This window comes from Mercurialis annua, linkage group LG8 (assembly GCF_937616625.2).
Source record: "Mercurialis annua linkage group LG8, ddMerAnnu1.2, whole genome shotgun sequence".
Classification (NCBI taxonomy): Eukaryota; Viridiplantae; Streptophyta; class Magnoliopsida; order Malpighiales; family Euphorbiaceae; genus Mercurialis; species Mercurialis annua.
Window position 1 is genome coordinate 355,114 of NC_065577.1, and position 16,762 is coordinate 371,875.

The 16,762-nt window shown below is 36.1% G+C and overlaps 2 protein-coding genes across 3 annotated transcripts; one reads left to right on the forward strand and one right to left on the reverse strand.

Moving 5' to 3' along the window:
* The first annotated feature begins 184 nt into the window (after nucleotides 1-184).
* LOC126661052 (protein SLOW GREEN 1, chloroplastic) lies at nucleotides 185-1,407 on the forward strand. Its single transcript, XM_050354807.2, has one exon. It carries the CDS (start codon nucleotides 284-286, stop codon nucleotides 1,211-1,213), a length of 930 nt encoding a protein of 309 aa, XP_050210764.1. The 5' UTR covers nucleotides 185-283; the 3' UTR covers nucleotides 1,214-1,407.
* A 60-nt stretch (nucleotides 1,408-1,467) lies between these two features.
* LOC126661049 (uncharacterized) lies at nucleotides 1,468-13,495 on the reverse strand. 2 transcript variants are annotated; one of them, XM_050354803.2, is made up of 15 exons: nucleotides 13,241-13,495; nucleotides 12,924-13,067; nucleotides 12,243-12,791; nucleotides 10,487-11,770; nucleotides 10,060-10,387; nucleotides 9,491-9,746; nucleotides 9,185-9,401; nucleotides 8,762-9,111; nucleotides 8,082-8,630; nucleotides 6,585-7,788; nucleotides 5,900-6,253; nucleotides 5,231-5,468; nucleotides 2,359-4,958; nucleotides 2,184-2,281; nucleotides 1,468-1,933 (listed from the first exon to the last, which is right to left on the reverse strand). In XM_050354803.2, the coding sequence occupies exons 2-15, from the start codon at nucleotides 13,032-13,034 to the stop codon at nucleotides 1,657-1,659; spliced, it is 8,415 nt and encodes a 2,804-aa protein (XP_050210760.1). In that variant the 5' UTR covers nucleotides 13,035-13,067; nucleotides 13,241-13,495; the 3' UTR covers nucleotides 1,468-1,656. The 2 variants fall into 2 exon arrangements, with proteins under 2 accessions (XP_050210760.1, XP_050210761.1); XM_050354804.1 differs by lacking the exon at nucleotides 13,241-13,495 and having other exon boundaries at nucleotides 12,924-13,111.
* Between the last annotated feature and the right edge of the window lie 3,267 nt (nucleotides 13,496-16,762).

Below are 16,762 nucleotides of genomic sequence, written 5' to 3' on the forward strand. Positions count from 1 at the left end.
TCACTCTAAATATTATGAATATGATATTATCTCAATTTTTTTAATAGTGATTGTAGTTAGAAAAGACATTTTTTTAATTTTAAAAATTTATTAGTTTAAAAAGCATAAAAATAGAAAAACTTAATTGAAAAAATAAAAAAATAAATAGTTTCCCTAAGAAAAGAAATTGAGAAGTCACATGGGAAATGCAAAGTAAATTCCAACTACCAAAAACTCCTATCTTTGTCATCTCCCCCAACCCAACCCAACCCAACAAACCCTAAATTAAACCCTTTCCCAAACCATGAACTCCTCCACTCTCCCCACCTCCTTTCTCCATCTCAAAGCTCCTTCCTTTCACACTTCTTTCAAGTCCCATCCACATTTCCCAATCAGGGCATCCTCCACTCACACCCACAACCCTCCCATTCTCCAAACACTCAAAACCGTCACTAAAGCCGCCATCTTAATCGGCCTCTCCGCTTCATTCGCCGCCAGATTCTCCTTCCTGCCCGCCAAGGCCGAGACCTCCGCCGCTGTCACCGAACAAACACCGCTAATAGAAGAAGAAGAGAATCAAAATGACCAAACCACCACACCCATTTCTCAGTTTCTTCAATCCGATACAGAAGCAATTGAATCCCTCAAATCACTCCTGCAGCAAAAGCTCGACAATGGGGAAGACGAGGAAGCTTTAAAGATACTAACCCGCTTAAACGAGGCGCAACCATTGGTAACAGAATGGAAATTCTTGACGGCGAGATTGTTAAATGAGATGGGTCGAACACAGGATGCACGCAATGTGTTTGAAGAAATTCTCCAGTTAAACCCGCTGTCTTTCGAGGCATTGTTCGAAAACGCCCTCCTCATGGACCGCAGTGGAGAAGGGGATGCGGTTATTAGGAGGCTACAGGAGGCTTTAGAGATTGCAGAAGAGGGGAATAAGGTGAAGGAAGCTAGAGATGTGAGGTTCATTATGGCACAGATACAGTTTCTGCAGAAGAATGTTGAGGAAGCTTTGAGGAGCTATCAAGAGTTGTCTAAGGAGGACCCCAGTGATTTTAGGCCGTATTTTTGTAGAGGAATGATATACAGTTTGCTCGATAGGAACGAGGAGGCGAGAGAGCAGTTCGGTGAGTATCGCAAGCTTTCTCCGAAGAAGTTTGAGGTAGAAGGGTATCTGCAGACTCCATTGTCAAGAATGAAACTTTTTGGGTCTAATGAAGACAAGTGAGATGCTTTTGCCTGAAATAAGTATTGGAGAATTCTGTTGTTCTCCTTATAGATAAAAGGGGATATTCATGTAATATGGAATTGATGTTGGAACTTGAAACATAGCAATTTTTAAAATGAATAAGTGATAGAGAAGTGAGATCTATAGTGTTAAACGGCATTTCATGTTATTAATAAAGCATTTTTTTTCAACTACTCATGTTGAAATTTGTTCTTTGCTTTTTTTTGAAAACTAATTCCATGAAACAGATTAGCTGATCAAAATATCTCTATTAATGGGGATGGATTGAAACATCATTTACCAACAGTTTAAGAATTGGATTTGTTTCTCAAAACAGATTAGAAAATGACTTGCAACTAAAATCCCCTCTTGGGGCTACTCAATGGAGATGTTTTCAGTCTTTCTAACTTCTAATATGCACTATATATAATAAGTTCGTCGAGCTACTTGTTTTTTCGGCCTCCTTTTCTCTTTTTTTTCTTCTTGGACTTGCTATTATTTCCCTTCCCTTTGTTTCCTGCTATACAATTTCTGCCTTGGTTCGCAGAAGCAACATTAGCTTGCGACGCAATGGACTTGCTATCTTCATCCTCTTCGCATTTGCCAGTTTCAGACTCTTCCATTCCAAGCTTTTCATCTTGCTCTGATGATATACGATTCACAAAGTTCTTTATTATAACTTCTTCGATTCTTGAGATGACATTCTCCGCATCCAACTCGCTTGAAGAGATAAAACATATTCAGCATTCAGAGAAAGGGATGCAATAATAGCAAATGTAATGGGTAAGGGAAATGCTTTCATATTTAAAGATAAAAGAAAACCACGATTCAAAACTTAGCTTGGAATTTTTCAACTGCATATGCTTCAAATCCAGTGTTGAATTTATATTTTTCAAGTGGTCAATACTGCTCAGCCTTTAAATTAAACAGCTAGAAGCATAGAAGATTCCAGAAGCACTTTTTAGCATACCTCATTTCAAGTGAAGCAGACAGTAGTTTCATTTCATCAAGTATAGGATCAGCTTCCTGCCTTTGACTTAGAATGTGAGTCATCTCATCAAGGTTTGCCTGTAGATAAACAAAACAACAGTTATTGCCACTATGCTGACAAACTTTACAACAGTCGGTGGAGAAGTTAAAGTTACCTTAATTGTTGGATAATTTGCCACATCTTTATGATTCATTGATTTTGAAGACTCGAGTAATTCCATAACTTGGTTTAGGCTGTCTTCATTAAGACTTGATCCATTCATTTGGTCAAATTCATCCGGTGGAGACACTACTCTCTCGAATGAGCCAGTGGCGAACAATTCATCAGTTTCTTCATGTTCAGGAACTTTATTGTTAATTGGAAACAAGACTTCTAACATGGCTTCTTTGCTTTGGCTCATCATATCCAGATAAATGACATCAGCACATGATCGCAAACAATTCTTATCAGAAATCACAATTACCATTGGATTTCCAATTTTCTTAAATGCTTCAGCAAGCAATTTTATCTCTAAGTTTATGTTCAAAGACCTAATCCGTTTCATCCTTCTCCGGAGCGCATCACATAATTCTCTCGGCAGTTGGTCAGTGATGTAGTTTCTATTGAGCATGTCGATAAGCAAGTCCCTACATACACCAAAGTTTAAGCACAGCAAGCATGCTATAACAACCAGTCTCGATGTCACACCCGCATGGTATTCCATCGCATTTGCCTCAGACTTTCTAATCCAGGCCATTGTGTCTTTTTCATTGTAAAGAAACTGCCGAACAATGTCATTTAAAAAGCCCAGGATGTCGTTTACTGATTCCGGAGAACAAAACACTCCATTGGGCGGTTTAATTGTATCGCCATCCAGGTAGATAAGCCATTCAGTAAAGGAAGATTTGGTAGAGATAAAATAGCCTTGGAAGCAAGACAACAAAATCAACTGGCGCTCGACAAGGTACAGGAAACATCCAGGTGAGATGTAGTCATGATCTCTGTCCCAGTTAACATTATAAGTGTCCTTTAAGGCACCAAATAACTTCCACTTGAGACAAACCTCATTTGCTGCTTCATTGTTACTGTATGGTAAGACTGTTGATCCCACATTGCCGCATAGATTCGCAATTAAAGCCATCCATGATTGATTCCATTTTGAACCATCTGCAATCTTCTTATACATCAACTCATCACACATTTTACCAGACCCAAGAATTGCCACTGATATCCTTCCAAGCTGACCATAGGACAGCTTACCCCTCGAATTGTCAGTTTCAGAGGTATTTTCCCTGATTAAATTCCTAAAGGACTCTGTTCTCCTCAGAGATACCATGTTGTCATTCAATGATTCTCTCCAGCTCAGAGGATGTATACAGCCAAACAACTGTCCTGTGGACAGCCTAACAAATTTCTCCAGTTCCTTCTTTTCATGGTATCTAGGTTCAAAAAACTTGAAACCCAATAGAAATTTTGCAGCTGTATAGATATGGGTAAGAAGCCGGCTTTGGCAAAACAGGGACAATGAATTCTTCATACTGTGATTGTAAAGATCTTCAAGCTTGTTTAACACATCCATACTGACGGAAACTAGTTCCAAACACCAATAGCTTTGAGCGGCAGACACAAACTGGTGAACATCTACAGAACTCAACTTCCCACTGCTTTGCACATATCTACTTTTCAGCTCTTTCACCCAATGTGCATCGGGGATCATCAGAAGATATATGGCATTCAGATTATTAAACTGCCTGCGCACGCCCAAGTAATTCATGCAGAATTCTACATAATTTCTGCATTCATTATTATCTTGTTTTTTAAGTTGTCCTAGAGATTCAAATACTTTCACAATCTCATCCTTCCAGAATTTCCAGAAGTAAAACAGGGTCTCAGACGAAACTTTATCTCTTGAGATTTTAGCTTCTGAAAATTTTGCAATATCAATAACTATGTCATTATCCCAACTATATTTTGCAGTATTTAGACCCAGATGAGAGTCCAGAATCATTCGACCAGATAATATTTCACCTCTGGTACTCTTATGGCCCTGAGAAGCATTCAGAAGTTGTTTCATCAAGGACAAGCTACTATGATCATTCAGTAAGATACCTGCCTCGACGCAGATAAGCTCATAAAATTGTTCTGAGACATTTCCTGCAAAGGACTTTGCTTTCTTTAGAAGTTTCTCCTTTTCAGCGCAGGGCTTAAATGGCCAACCTTTATTCCCAGATGACCAGAGGGAGGTAGCAAAAACATACCAAAGAATAAGCAACGAGGCATCCTTAAAATTTTGAGCCTTCCCTAACATATTAGCTTCAAGTAAAATGTCACCTTTCTTATTTGCTATATTTGCTGCCTCCAGAAAGTTCCCCAACTCTTCTTCATATGACAGAAGCTCATCAAGGCATGCTAAACTTCTCAAGAAAGTGCGAATAGAATCTATGGAATCAAAAGATTTAACATATCTCATCATAGATCTTTTTTCATTGAGCTCATAATAGTGAAGTGCACAGCTCTGCAAAAACTCTTGTTCAATTTCATCAATTCCTCTGCTTTTTTTAACCATGCAAGTATCTGCTGTCATATGCTGTTTCCAGTAGTGAATATACTGTAAGCCTGTATCAAAGAGTTTTCCTTCTCTACAGGCAGACAAGCACTTTGAGAAATGATTGCCATTAGCAAATACTTCAGCTGCCAACTTATGACATCCAGCGAGACAGAAACAATCCCCAGCTCTTTCTGCTGCAGATTCTCCACATTGCATAAAGATTTTTCCTGCATCCACGAGAACTACAGTCAAAATGTCTACAACTCTGAAAGTGGACTTTGAAAAAGTTACTTTTTCTTAAATTTCAGTTCGAAAGAACTGCAATATCTTTAGAGCTATGGACGAACTAAGAGTAGCATGTATGAAAGAAAGATGTCCTCTAGGAATAAGATAAGGAGCTCACACGGCAACGAAGCAAAATATAACGCCACTCCAGTTAAAGCAAGCATATTCTGAATGACATACTGAAGATATCAAAATAAGCAATAAAGAATTGAACCTGCTCTTTCATACTCCTTTAAGATGAAAAAACATTCTGCAGCATAGTCAGCTTTTCCAATGGATTCAAATATTTCAGCAGCCTGCCTGCGGGCAATAGAAGCAGATTCACGATTTGAAGCATGCATTTTGTCAGCAGCTGCTTTCAGCCCAGAAGCCTTGGCTAATTTTTCTCCGTATTCATCTCCTGCTCTTTCAAAGCACATTGTTGCCATCTCGAAATTTCCCTCTCGTAAAAGCTGATAAAATGGACAAAAAAATTAAGGAAATTACATTTTGACGAATATGGTCCAACTACAAGAGTATAGTGTCCGAGGCAAGTTCATGATCTTGATTTTTGTAAATGAATGTTGCAATCGTCCCTGATGATACTGCCAAAATGACATGTGATGACAGAGACTCCTCTAGCACATTCCCAAGGATTGAGCTATAGACTTTTAATTTAATCATAGCTCATGCTAAATAGCCAAACAATCAAAAAGTTTTTAACTGTTAGATGAGGCTCCAACTATGGTAAAATTATCTCTAACAAATGTCAAATCATTAAGGGTACCAATTATAAATAATAATCTACCATCTGCATATGTAGTTTGTAACTACTAAAAAACAGAAATCTTGTGACGAGAATCACATCAACTAACGCTTATACTGTACTAAAAAAACAGCACACCTTATAGCCCCGTGATTTCCACTGTTCTGCACTGCTGGCAACTTGCATGGCTGAAGCAAGTGAATCATCCAACTTTCTGACTTGGACAAGGCCTTTCTTCCTCCAGTAGTCAAACACTGGTTTGGAGAAATCTTCTGTATTCTCAGTAATCCACAATCTCTGCCTTGTTCGGGTGATAGCAACATATAGTTGCTTCAACTCAGAGCACAAAATATTGTGTTTTGCGGGGTTAAAATTTTGAACTGACTGTGGAGAACTTGCATCAAGCAAATGTTGCTCATCCATGTATTCATACAGCACTCTCCATTTATTTCTCATAGGCGAAGAACCAAAAAAGTTGTATAACAGCACATCCTACAATAAGCCAAGAACACATAAGCTTATGATAATACCATCTCATTTGCACATGTTCACTACTTACTAGTTTAAAGTTCAGATTTTTGTTTCATGTTTCATTCTTATTTTTCTTCATTTCTTTTAACCATAGTCAATATATTTGAAACAAATCAAAACCAACCATATAGGAGGCAACACAAGAATCAGTAAACTACTGAGAAGTTTTTATTATAGTGTTGAGAGAAAGAGTTTATTTTGCAGTACATGATTTGTGAACAAGAAGATCAACAAAGTTAAGGAGCGTAGAAAAGAAAATAAACAAAAGGAAATATGTACAAACACCACTAACCTGAAATTCTAGGCCTTTGCACTCCAGTATAGTCAAAACAAGGGCTTGCTTTCCGACATATTTACAGATTTCTTTCCTAGCAGAATCATCTCTTACAAGGATGACCTGCTCTGCCCCAAAACCAACAAAACGTCCTCCTGTTGTCCCATTGTTCCCAAAAATTGTTATGATGGCATTCTCATCATTACCAGATTCCAGCAGTATTGGGGCTTCCCCAAATATAAGACTAGTTTCATGACCTAAAATATCAACGAAATAAGGGAAATAACGATAAAGGAGATCAATGACACTTTGAGCTAACTTGAGAACACCAGCATGAGTGCGGAAATTCTGGCTCAAATGATAAGTTTTAGATATTTGACCTCTCTCTTTCACCATCTCACTGCCTTCACTTCTTGATCCTAGAATAAATTCATTGTAGAAAAGAGATTTTACATCTTCAAATCTAAAATCAATACCCCTTGCAATAGTCTGCGCAGTGTCCCCACAAAATACAAAGCCTTCACTAACATTTTTGCTGATATACTTGAAAAGAGCAACCTGCTTCATGGTAAGATCTTGGACTTCATCAATATAGACAAAGTCCATCATGTCACCTGTATATTTTTCAGCTTTAAGCCGCTGATGCAGATCTAAGACAATATCAGCCATATCAAAATCACCATTTGCCATCTTCATCTTTTCATACTCTTCATAGCTATCGTATATTGCTTCTCTCTGCTGCCTACTTAAACTGGATCTCCTACCATCAGACAGTAGAACATAGTCCTCCCGGCAAAGTCTACCATCCGCAGACTCCCCTGCTCGCAAGCCACCTTTTATTTGAGACATGATCTCCGTAAACATTCTTGAACTGTCAAGCTTTTTGGTCAACTTGGTATTAAAATGAGGCCAGTACATTGAACAAAATTTATCGTAGTTGACCTCCCTTGTTCTTATAAAAGCTTGCATAGCAATAGATGACCCTGAATTTACTATTTTGTCATGCAATATATGTCTTGCATCCGGAAATCTTTCAAAGTATGAATTACCAATTGTTCCATCAAGCATCATTAAAAATGTACAGAAAGTTATAACAAGAGGATATGACTTTGAAGGAATATCTATTAAAGAATCCGGCATATCCTTGAATAGCGCTTTATCGTCAATATCTTCCATATCCACTGAACAGCACCCAGCAGAATTTGTTTCACCAGATGCGAAGCTGTACACATTTGCAAGATTTAGAGATTTAATATAGAAACTTTAACATGCAGCAAAAGCATATGTCCGTATTCAGTAAAAATAATAACTTTTCAAGTTGTCAGCAAATAAAACATATGCGAGAACACTGCATAATAAACTAAACTCGACATACAATTTATTATGTATGACTGAACATCCATGCTCAATGATGACAAGAAGAAACTTTTTAGTAACAAGTCAGTAAAGTATAAGGCTTAAAAGTATTTAATGCCATAGACTCTAGATTAAGCCTTAGAATACAATGGAGTTTACCTTTTCAATTGAGAAACTTGATGTTTCACAGCATAACAAAGTTTAGGACTAACAGTAACAAAAATCTGGCGCAAAGCAGCCTTCTTAACGTCACCAAGACTGTTTTCAACGTTTTCTTGACCATTATCCGTATTTTTTTTCCAGAATGCATCCTTGGAAGTGCTTCCGCAATCTTCATAATCTCCTTTACAAGCCATATGGTAGAGTTGTTCTCGCTTAAACAGTTTCATGGTTAAAACTGTCGTCTTTCCCGTGCCTGATCGTCCCAATATAAAAGTGCTTCTTTGACACAAAATTATCTCTAGTTCCTCATCTGTTACTTCAAACGGGAGCTCTAGTTCTCGACCATCACGATCAGAAAGCAAGTGGTTTACAATGCCAGAGGATAACGAGTAGAACTTCATTAGCAACAAGCTATCACTCACTTTAGAGTTCTCCACATAGCATTTATCATCAGATTTCAGATTGTCGTCCACTTCACTGTTTCCAAGACTTTTATACCGGACAACATCAACAGAGATTGGCCAAGACATAGGAACTTCCAAATCCCTGGATGATGAAAAAGGAGATAAATCTATTTAATAGAAAAAAAACAGCATAGTTTCATGCTAAGCACATTCTATATGTTATAATCCGTAAAAATATAACTACTAATGACATGTAGTTCAACAAAAGCATACCCTTCTAAGCATTTCTCATTGCACCGGCTGACAAAATCTTCTGTACATCTTTCAAAAATGCCATCAAGGCGTTTGACCAATTTTGGAATATTTTCTAATGACAAAATATCCCAAACCTTTAGAACTTGTTTGTACATCTTGTCCTTCACTATATCAACTGAACAAATTATATACAATCCTTCAACCTTGTATTGCTTCAAGAGATGAAAATTGTCACAAAACAAATCCACATTCCATTTTCTGGGACGCCAGCCAGAAGATAGTCTAAGTAGAAGGTTCAGAACAGAAGTCTTCATCCTGACCGAAGGCAGCTTTCCAAAAGATTTTCTAAAATTTTCACTAAAAAGAACCTAAAGAACACCACATGTTAGTATTATATAAGACAGATGTGATGAATTATAAAGTTTATCACAAGTTATGTACCTTCCACCTAGCACTTTTGAAAAACGTGCTGTCTCCATTGAGCAAATCATCAAGTTGATCAAACTCTTTTTTCACTTCTAAAATAGTTTTTGCCAATTCCTTATCATCATCAGCATTAAAGAAGCATTGGCGCTGCTTAGCATCAATGATTAACTTCGTCCAAGTAGAATCACTATTAATTAGGGTTCTTTCATTCCCCAGAATCCAAAGACAGTACCTAAAAACACAAAATCAATGAACAATCAGCTGACTAATTACTGGACTATTAAACTTGACGCAGAGAGAGAATTAATGCATAGCAAATACCTTGCTCTTGTTAGAGCAACATTAATTCTCTGTAGATTGGACAGGAAACCAATTGCTCCACCACGATTTGCTCTCACAGTGGATATTATAATGACATCTTCCTCCCCACCCTGGAAACCATCAACTGACCTCACTTTCAACGAAAAACCAGAATTATCTTCATACCTCTTACCAAGTTTATCTTGAATAGCAATCACTTGTGCAGCATATGGTGATATTACACCCACAGTGAGTTTCTCATTTGATCCACTCCATGCTGTACAGACAAACAGCCAGGCATCAAAAGTTAACATCCAACAATATGCAATGATAACAAAAGGACTACATTGCTCGGCAGAATAATTATGCTAGCAGAACAGCTTTGAAAGATCAATTATAGTATCTGCATGAAAGAGAGCCCAAAGCATTTTACAACAAACACTAGAAACTTCAACATAATTATCTTGGAACACACTAATCTTTATGCTACCATAAACAACAGCAACAAAAATGCGATGAAATAAATGAAAGCCACTAGCTGAGAAGGAATAAGCAACTTGCATAGGAACATTAACTTGAAATTGTCTTACCTTTGTAGAGTCTTCGCACTAGTTTTAACACAATAGCAACTTCAGCAATATTTCTTCGGCTACGTCCGGCATCATCAAACTCTTCTCTACCATCAAACACATTAATAAATGAGTAGGGACCAAACATAGGCCCTGGAAGAAGATGTTTCTCATAACTTCTACGTTTAACATTTGGAGCATCTAAGATCCGATTAGAATAGAAATTGGAGTTTGGAAAGCGGCTGATACAAGGATGCATTCTGTACTGCATATCTAGAAGGTGTTTTGGATGACCTAGACAGCTCAGCCTTTCAAATAAACTCCTTCCAAAACCAGCTTCAGCAGAAACCTACAGAAATGAAAGAAATGAGATGTTATTCCTATAGAAACAGGAGCAGCTAACCTAGTTTTATGACCAACAAAATAGTACAAAAATGAGGTGGCATACGTTGCTTTCTACCATAGCTGGTAGTTGGCATTCATCACCAATAAGAATGGCATGCCTAATACCAGGAATTTGAAGAGGTATTGCTGATTCACACTCTTTTAGCTGAGCTGCTTCATCAATTACCAGGAAGTCCAGCGGATCAATTTCCAATGAAAGCAACTTATATGAACTAGAAGCGGTGCAAAAAAATAATGAAGCTGCCTGGAAACAGAATCGAACTATTGAACCTGAGTTCAGTGCACTTGGAAATTCAAGTTTTTGAAGAGAACTGCGAATTGTTTTCAATAAGGAAAGGCATTCGCTTTTGCACAAACTCAACAATAACAATGTTTCTGCAAAACCTTGAGAAGATTTGTCAACTAAATCTGAATGTGCAAAAATCTCCTTTAATTCATCAGAGATGATATCATCTTGAAACAGTAAGGTGCTAAAAGTTTCAAGCAACGAAACAAGAGACTTAATTTTGTTTACAGTATCCTCCTGAAGGATATTTTCAGGTATATGAATATGTAAAGTAAGGAGACATCTAATCAAAGGTAACACAGTGCCCTTGAACCTTTCTCTTGCAAATTCAAGAAATGATTTATTTTCACTTTCATGATTGTCTTCCTTTTTCTTTATCATTTCATTGTCAATGAAAATCAAAGGTAACACAGTGGCCTTGAACCTTTCTCTTGCAGATTCAAGAAATGATTTTTTTTCACTTTCATGATTGTCTTCCTTTTTCTTTATCATTTCATTGTCAATGAAAATATGGTAGTGAGAAACACAATCTTCAAAGAAATCTATTGTCGAATTCATACAATTCTGCCAACCACTCATTGGCGCAAAGCATTCCATAAGCCTTTTCACACGACAATCCAAGTATATTTCTTCAATTTCCGAACTCACATTTAGCCGTTCCTTATTCCCAAACAAAAGAATATCTCCCACAGAGTAAAACGAAGCATCGGTTCCTGATCCTGTTGGATGAGATTCTGTCACCAGCTTTAGGACGCGGTTAGCCACTTCCTTAATTGCAATGTTGGTTGGTGCACAAGTCAGGGTCCTATATTTCATTTTTAAAAGGGCAAAGAGTAAAGAGCTAACAGTTTTAGTCTTTCCTGTCCCTGGTGGACCCCAAATCAATTCTACCGAAGACTTATGGTAGCACTGCACTTTACGAAGGCAGGCAAATAAAGCCTCAGTTTGAGATTTATTCAAAGTTGATGCTATGTTCATGCCAAGATTTTCATTGCAGATTCCTACTCTCTTTATAGGACAAAGGTCACAATTTTCCTTGACCTGCATGCACAGAATTCAATCAGAGTCAGGAACTGGAAAACAAATATATAATTCCTTGTACTAAGTTAATGTCCATAAGAACTATTAAGAAAAGCCAGGACTACTAAATGTACATGTGAAACTTTCCAGTCCATATCGATGACAACCTGCAAATAATGTACACTTATTGAGCAACTGTATTTCTATTTATTCAATGCAATGCAAGCTCAGCTAGACATCAACCAGTTCGTTGCTAAGTTGTTATATTCTCTACATCAAACTGTTTCTTTTAATCGACTCATATACTTCTCTTACCAATAAAAGGAATACGCATTAAAGAGGATCAGTAATTTCTTCACTAAGTTGATTAAGAAACAACAGCCATTTCAATGCCTCAACACATCACAACAATATAAACATCTTTAAGTTAAATAGAACAACGTAGATGCAACAAGATCATATTTACAGCAGATACAATATTCAAATTCCATACCAGGGAATCAGCTGATAAAACTCCCTCAATGAGATTTAGCCTTCTATTCATGTGCAATGCATTCCATATCCTTCTGGAAGTAATTACATTGATCAAGAAAATCACATACAGCGAGTTATGCATCCGATCACTATCTTTGACTTCTTTTGACGACTTGAGCCTAAAATTTGTAGATGAACTAAAATCATCCTCATCATCATCTTTTCTGATATTGGTTACCAACGCAAAGGACCATTGTTTTTCTATCCTGCTCAAATCGGAGACATTTTCCGGCTTAGCATCGGCTATGATAACTAAATCTCCAGATAAGGTTTTGTAAGGCTCCTTTGCACGGGCGCTGAACCTGTTTTTCCATTGATCAACACTAACATCATACTCCAACTTCTCATGAGACTTGGCCTGTGAGAAGGACACCACTTCAGCAAATGGTGCTGTGGAAATAGTGTCCATGTTTGAAACCATTTGGGCCCGGGTTTCTTCCAATAGAGGAAGTACATATGAACCAAGATACTGTTTAACTGAATCAAATGATTCAGGAATCTTCTCCACCTAAAAATGAATCAAACATGAGCTCTTTCTTTTCAAAGTAAAGACAAGTGAATACAAATAAAGAAATCAAAGGACCATGCACAAATTTAAACTAAAATAATCCAAAAACTAAAAAAGAATAGAGTAAAAAACCTGGAGAAGTTGTTCACTGTAAATGTCATCAAGAGACCATGAAAACAAAGTGGGAAGGAAGCCAAGTTGGTTGGGGTTTGCTGTGTTTTCTTTTGAACTCTCGGCTTCCATTGCTAAAAACAAAACCCGGGTCTGCTTAATGATCTGCAACAAAACCCCAGTTTAGTTTTGATCATTATAAAAAACAAAATGGGATTTCTTAAGCACAAAGAAATGTGCATACATCAAACTATAACTAGTACAAAAAAATGGCCCCTCTATTTTTTTTCTTTATTAAAGGCGACATGCAAAAAGATAAACAGAGAGAGAAGCCGTACAGTGTAGTCGACTGTTGTTCTTGATCCTTTACTCTTTTTCTATTACTACTTTCACATTCCACTCCTACAAATATCCGTTTTTTGAGTTTGAAAATTCAAGAAAATGAAAAGAATATAATGATGATGATGAAGAGGAAGATGAAAAGGGTAGAGTAATTATGTTCCCAATATCTGGACCATTATGAGCTTCTGTTTCCAAGGCTTCAGTTTTACGACAAAAGAAGGTCTGCTCAGGGAAGACGCGCCGTATGATTCTAATAGTACGACTTCATAGTATAGTATAGCCTTGCTTATCAAAAAAGTTGTTACCTTTTTCTTACTACTACTATATTTGATTTTCAATTTGTTTGTCCAAATAAATGATTTGATTCACCTACATCTTATATACTACTATAAACCTTTCATATATATGTAGCTTTTTATTATATGTGGAATCCACATTTCATGCATCCATGCTACTTTATTATTGTAGGAGACCTACTTATATTATACCCTGCAACTTAACAAAGTGACAAGAATATTATGTTTGTTTTTTTTGTAAGAGAGGGAGACATAATCTTTATTGTGTTATTATAATAAGAAGCCTAATGACTAAATAAATTTATATATTTAGTAAGAATTTAAATTCTAATTTAGTTTTTTAGTTTTATCAATCATATCACATTTTATTTATTTTATATAAGGCGTAATGTTAATTAAATTTGTAAACTATATCTGTTTTTTCAATTAAATCACGAACCTAAAAAACGTCTTAATTGTATACAGAAAGTGTCTTTTTTTCTCAATTTGATGCATATGCTGATGTGGCACTCAATCATTGTCGTGATTTTGCTAAGGTATGCATCATTTTTGACAGCCATGTAATTATTTTATGACCTCATGTATTGAATTGAGAAAAAAATGTAAAACTTTATGCATACAATTGAGACGTTTTAAAATTAATTGTAATCAAACTATATTATATTCTGAATTTATTTTATTTTAATTAGAACCAATTGAAACAAAAATAAAAATAAATCGTAATTGACAAATAGGAAAGTTAAATATTTTTTTTGAAATTATTTGGTCATTGATGGAAACCGACTTTTAGAATAACATAAGAATGACCGAGTCACATCAAATCCGCCCATCACGAAGAATATGTGGACTTGCTAGCACAAGTCGTGGCCGAGTCCTAAGAGACTCGTCCAACATAAGCAATCCAAAAGGATTTGACAGATCGCACGAGCGAATCTCCTAGGATTCGGCAGATTCAAGATTTAAACGTATTTTATCATAGATTTAAGATTGTGTATGCACTTTAAACACGTTTAAGATTTTAGAAGGTGCAAATTTATCAGATCTCGGAGATACTTTTCTAATTAGAGTCCTATTCCAACTTTAGGGTCCAACTCTATTTAGGAGTCATTCATAAATAAGACTCTTGTTAAATAGGAATTGTTTCCTGTTTCGATTTCATCTATTAAATAAGAATCATTTTCCTATTCTAATTCTACAAGCTATTCTTGTATGATCACTATAAAAAGACCAAAAGTATGCCTATGCACAAAAACACATTGAAGACAATTATTGTTATCCTTTAAACTCAACATTGACTAAAATATCGGAGAGCTAGTTGAACGACCACCGTCCATCACCCATCTACTTTGTTCAGCGGGTTAAACATCGTTGTGAATACAGACTCCATTAGTCATTAAACCTAATAAGAAATTATTAAAAAAATATTATATTCTATGCGTATCTACACAGAGTTTATGATGAATAATTATCATCTTGTAATTCATTCGAAAAAAATTATCACCTCGTTGTTTCGTTTTTTTTTTTGGCAAAAAACTAAACAATGAGTGATTGAATTGCGGACGTGCCGGAGACGAATTCCAATCGTGTGCATGTGATCTTAACTTTGAATTGTGAGTTTGTTAACCTTATAACGAGTACTCCAATTTGTCAACAAAATTGAAAATTAATATATGGAAAGTAGATTGAATTCAAAGTCGTAAATGTGTTTATAAAATTAAAAAGGGCTAATCACTCAAAAGCTCTCCACTTATAAACTTTTTTTCAATTGCACCCTGACGTTGGAAAATTCTATCAAAACTCTCACACATGTCGTAGGAAAATCCTCTCAACTCCCCCCCCCCCCCAAATCTTTCAATTGTACTCCAAATTGGAAATTTTTATATTTTTGATTTTAAAAAGTTATTGGATATAATTTTAGGAAGAATGCTTTCTTACATTATTAATAATATTAGCATAAATTAGAATATAAATTAAAAATGAAAGGTTATTTTAAATTTTTTTTCCATGTAAAAGGAGGTCAATTTAATATTTTGAGGTACAATTGAAAAAAAATCTAAAGGTGGGGGATTTTGAGAGGATTTTCTTACGTCAGGGTGCAATTGAAAAAACAATTAATGATGGGAGGCTTTTGAGTGGTTAAGCCAATTGAAAATAATGGAATACAAAGTATTTTTAAACGTTTTTTGTTGTTGGACGGTGTTTTTGAAATTTTGTTTACAGACAGCTACCATTGTTATGTTTTCTATTTATACATTAGGAATCAGGATGTGTTGGCAGTTAAAATTTTACAAAACCTCCAGCGGTTATCTCCTATTTCAGAGAATGTCTTCCACCCTTTAAATTTATAGCAGTCCACGTCTGCTGCATGCTTTTTATTTCAACTTCAAGGAAAACTGTAAATCACGTTGCATTAACCACGTCTACAACTCCCCATATGTTTTATTCAATATACTCCATATTTACATCGTCTCTAAATTTCCTTATATTTCAGTTTTGGGATACTATACTTACGTACCCATGTTTGGTGCATTTTTTCTAGTTTTGACTTCAAACCTCGTGCTCATCTTCCCAACCTTTTGCACATCGGGATCATTCCACGACGTGCTCGGCGAGTGCAAGCACCAAGGACTGTAAATTGCAGCCTGGTCGTCGAGCAGGACATATACTTGGCGAACAGATAATGGATAAAGGTTGTCTATGGCCCTTAACATCTACAAACGAACTTCAACCTTTTGGAGTATAAAATTCCACTTCTTTTATTTTATGTTTTCCCATGATTTCCATGCACATTTTAGGAATATTTTCCAGGTAGCCCATGCATAGTTGCCACAATAAATAGGAAAAATTACACAAAAATACTAAAAAAAAGGAATTTTTTACAAAAATGCTAACATTTCTAATTCTTTTCACTCAATGCTAAGTTATCATTTACATCTAATAGCTTAAAAGAAAAATACTTTAAACTAAATACATACTTAATTCTAGTTCTACATGTGTCTCTCTTTTTTCTCTCTCTCATATGTGGTTCCTCCCTTCTCTCTCTCATACACATGTGGTCCCTCCTTTTTTTTCTCTCTCATTTACATGTGGTACTCTCCTTTCTTTTTCTATTTTAATTTTATTTTTTATATTCTATTCTCATTATTTGCCATTTTTTTTGTGGACTACTATTTACCGCCCCAAATAACCACCCACCGCCCAACTTTTGACCAAACTACCCCT

Bases quoted from the DNA above. Each gene is read 5' to 3' on its own strand.
- LOC126661052 (XM_050354807.2), top strand. From the start codon at position 284: ATGAACTCCTCCACTCTCCCCACCTCCTTTCTCCATCTCAAAGCTCCT.
- LOC126661049 (XM_050354803.2), bottom strand. From the start codon at position 13,034: ATGGAAGCCGAGAGTTCAAAAGAAAACACAGCAAACCCCAACCAACTT. The intron at 9,112-9,184 runs GTACATAACTTG...GGTGTTCTTTAG, and splicing joins TCAAAAGTGCTAGGTGGAAG to GTTCTTTTTAGTGAAAATTT. The intron at 4,959-5,230 runs GTTCAATTCTTT...TCGTGGATGCAG, and splicing joins AAAGGAGTATGAAAGAGCAG to GAAAAATCTTTATGCAATGT.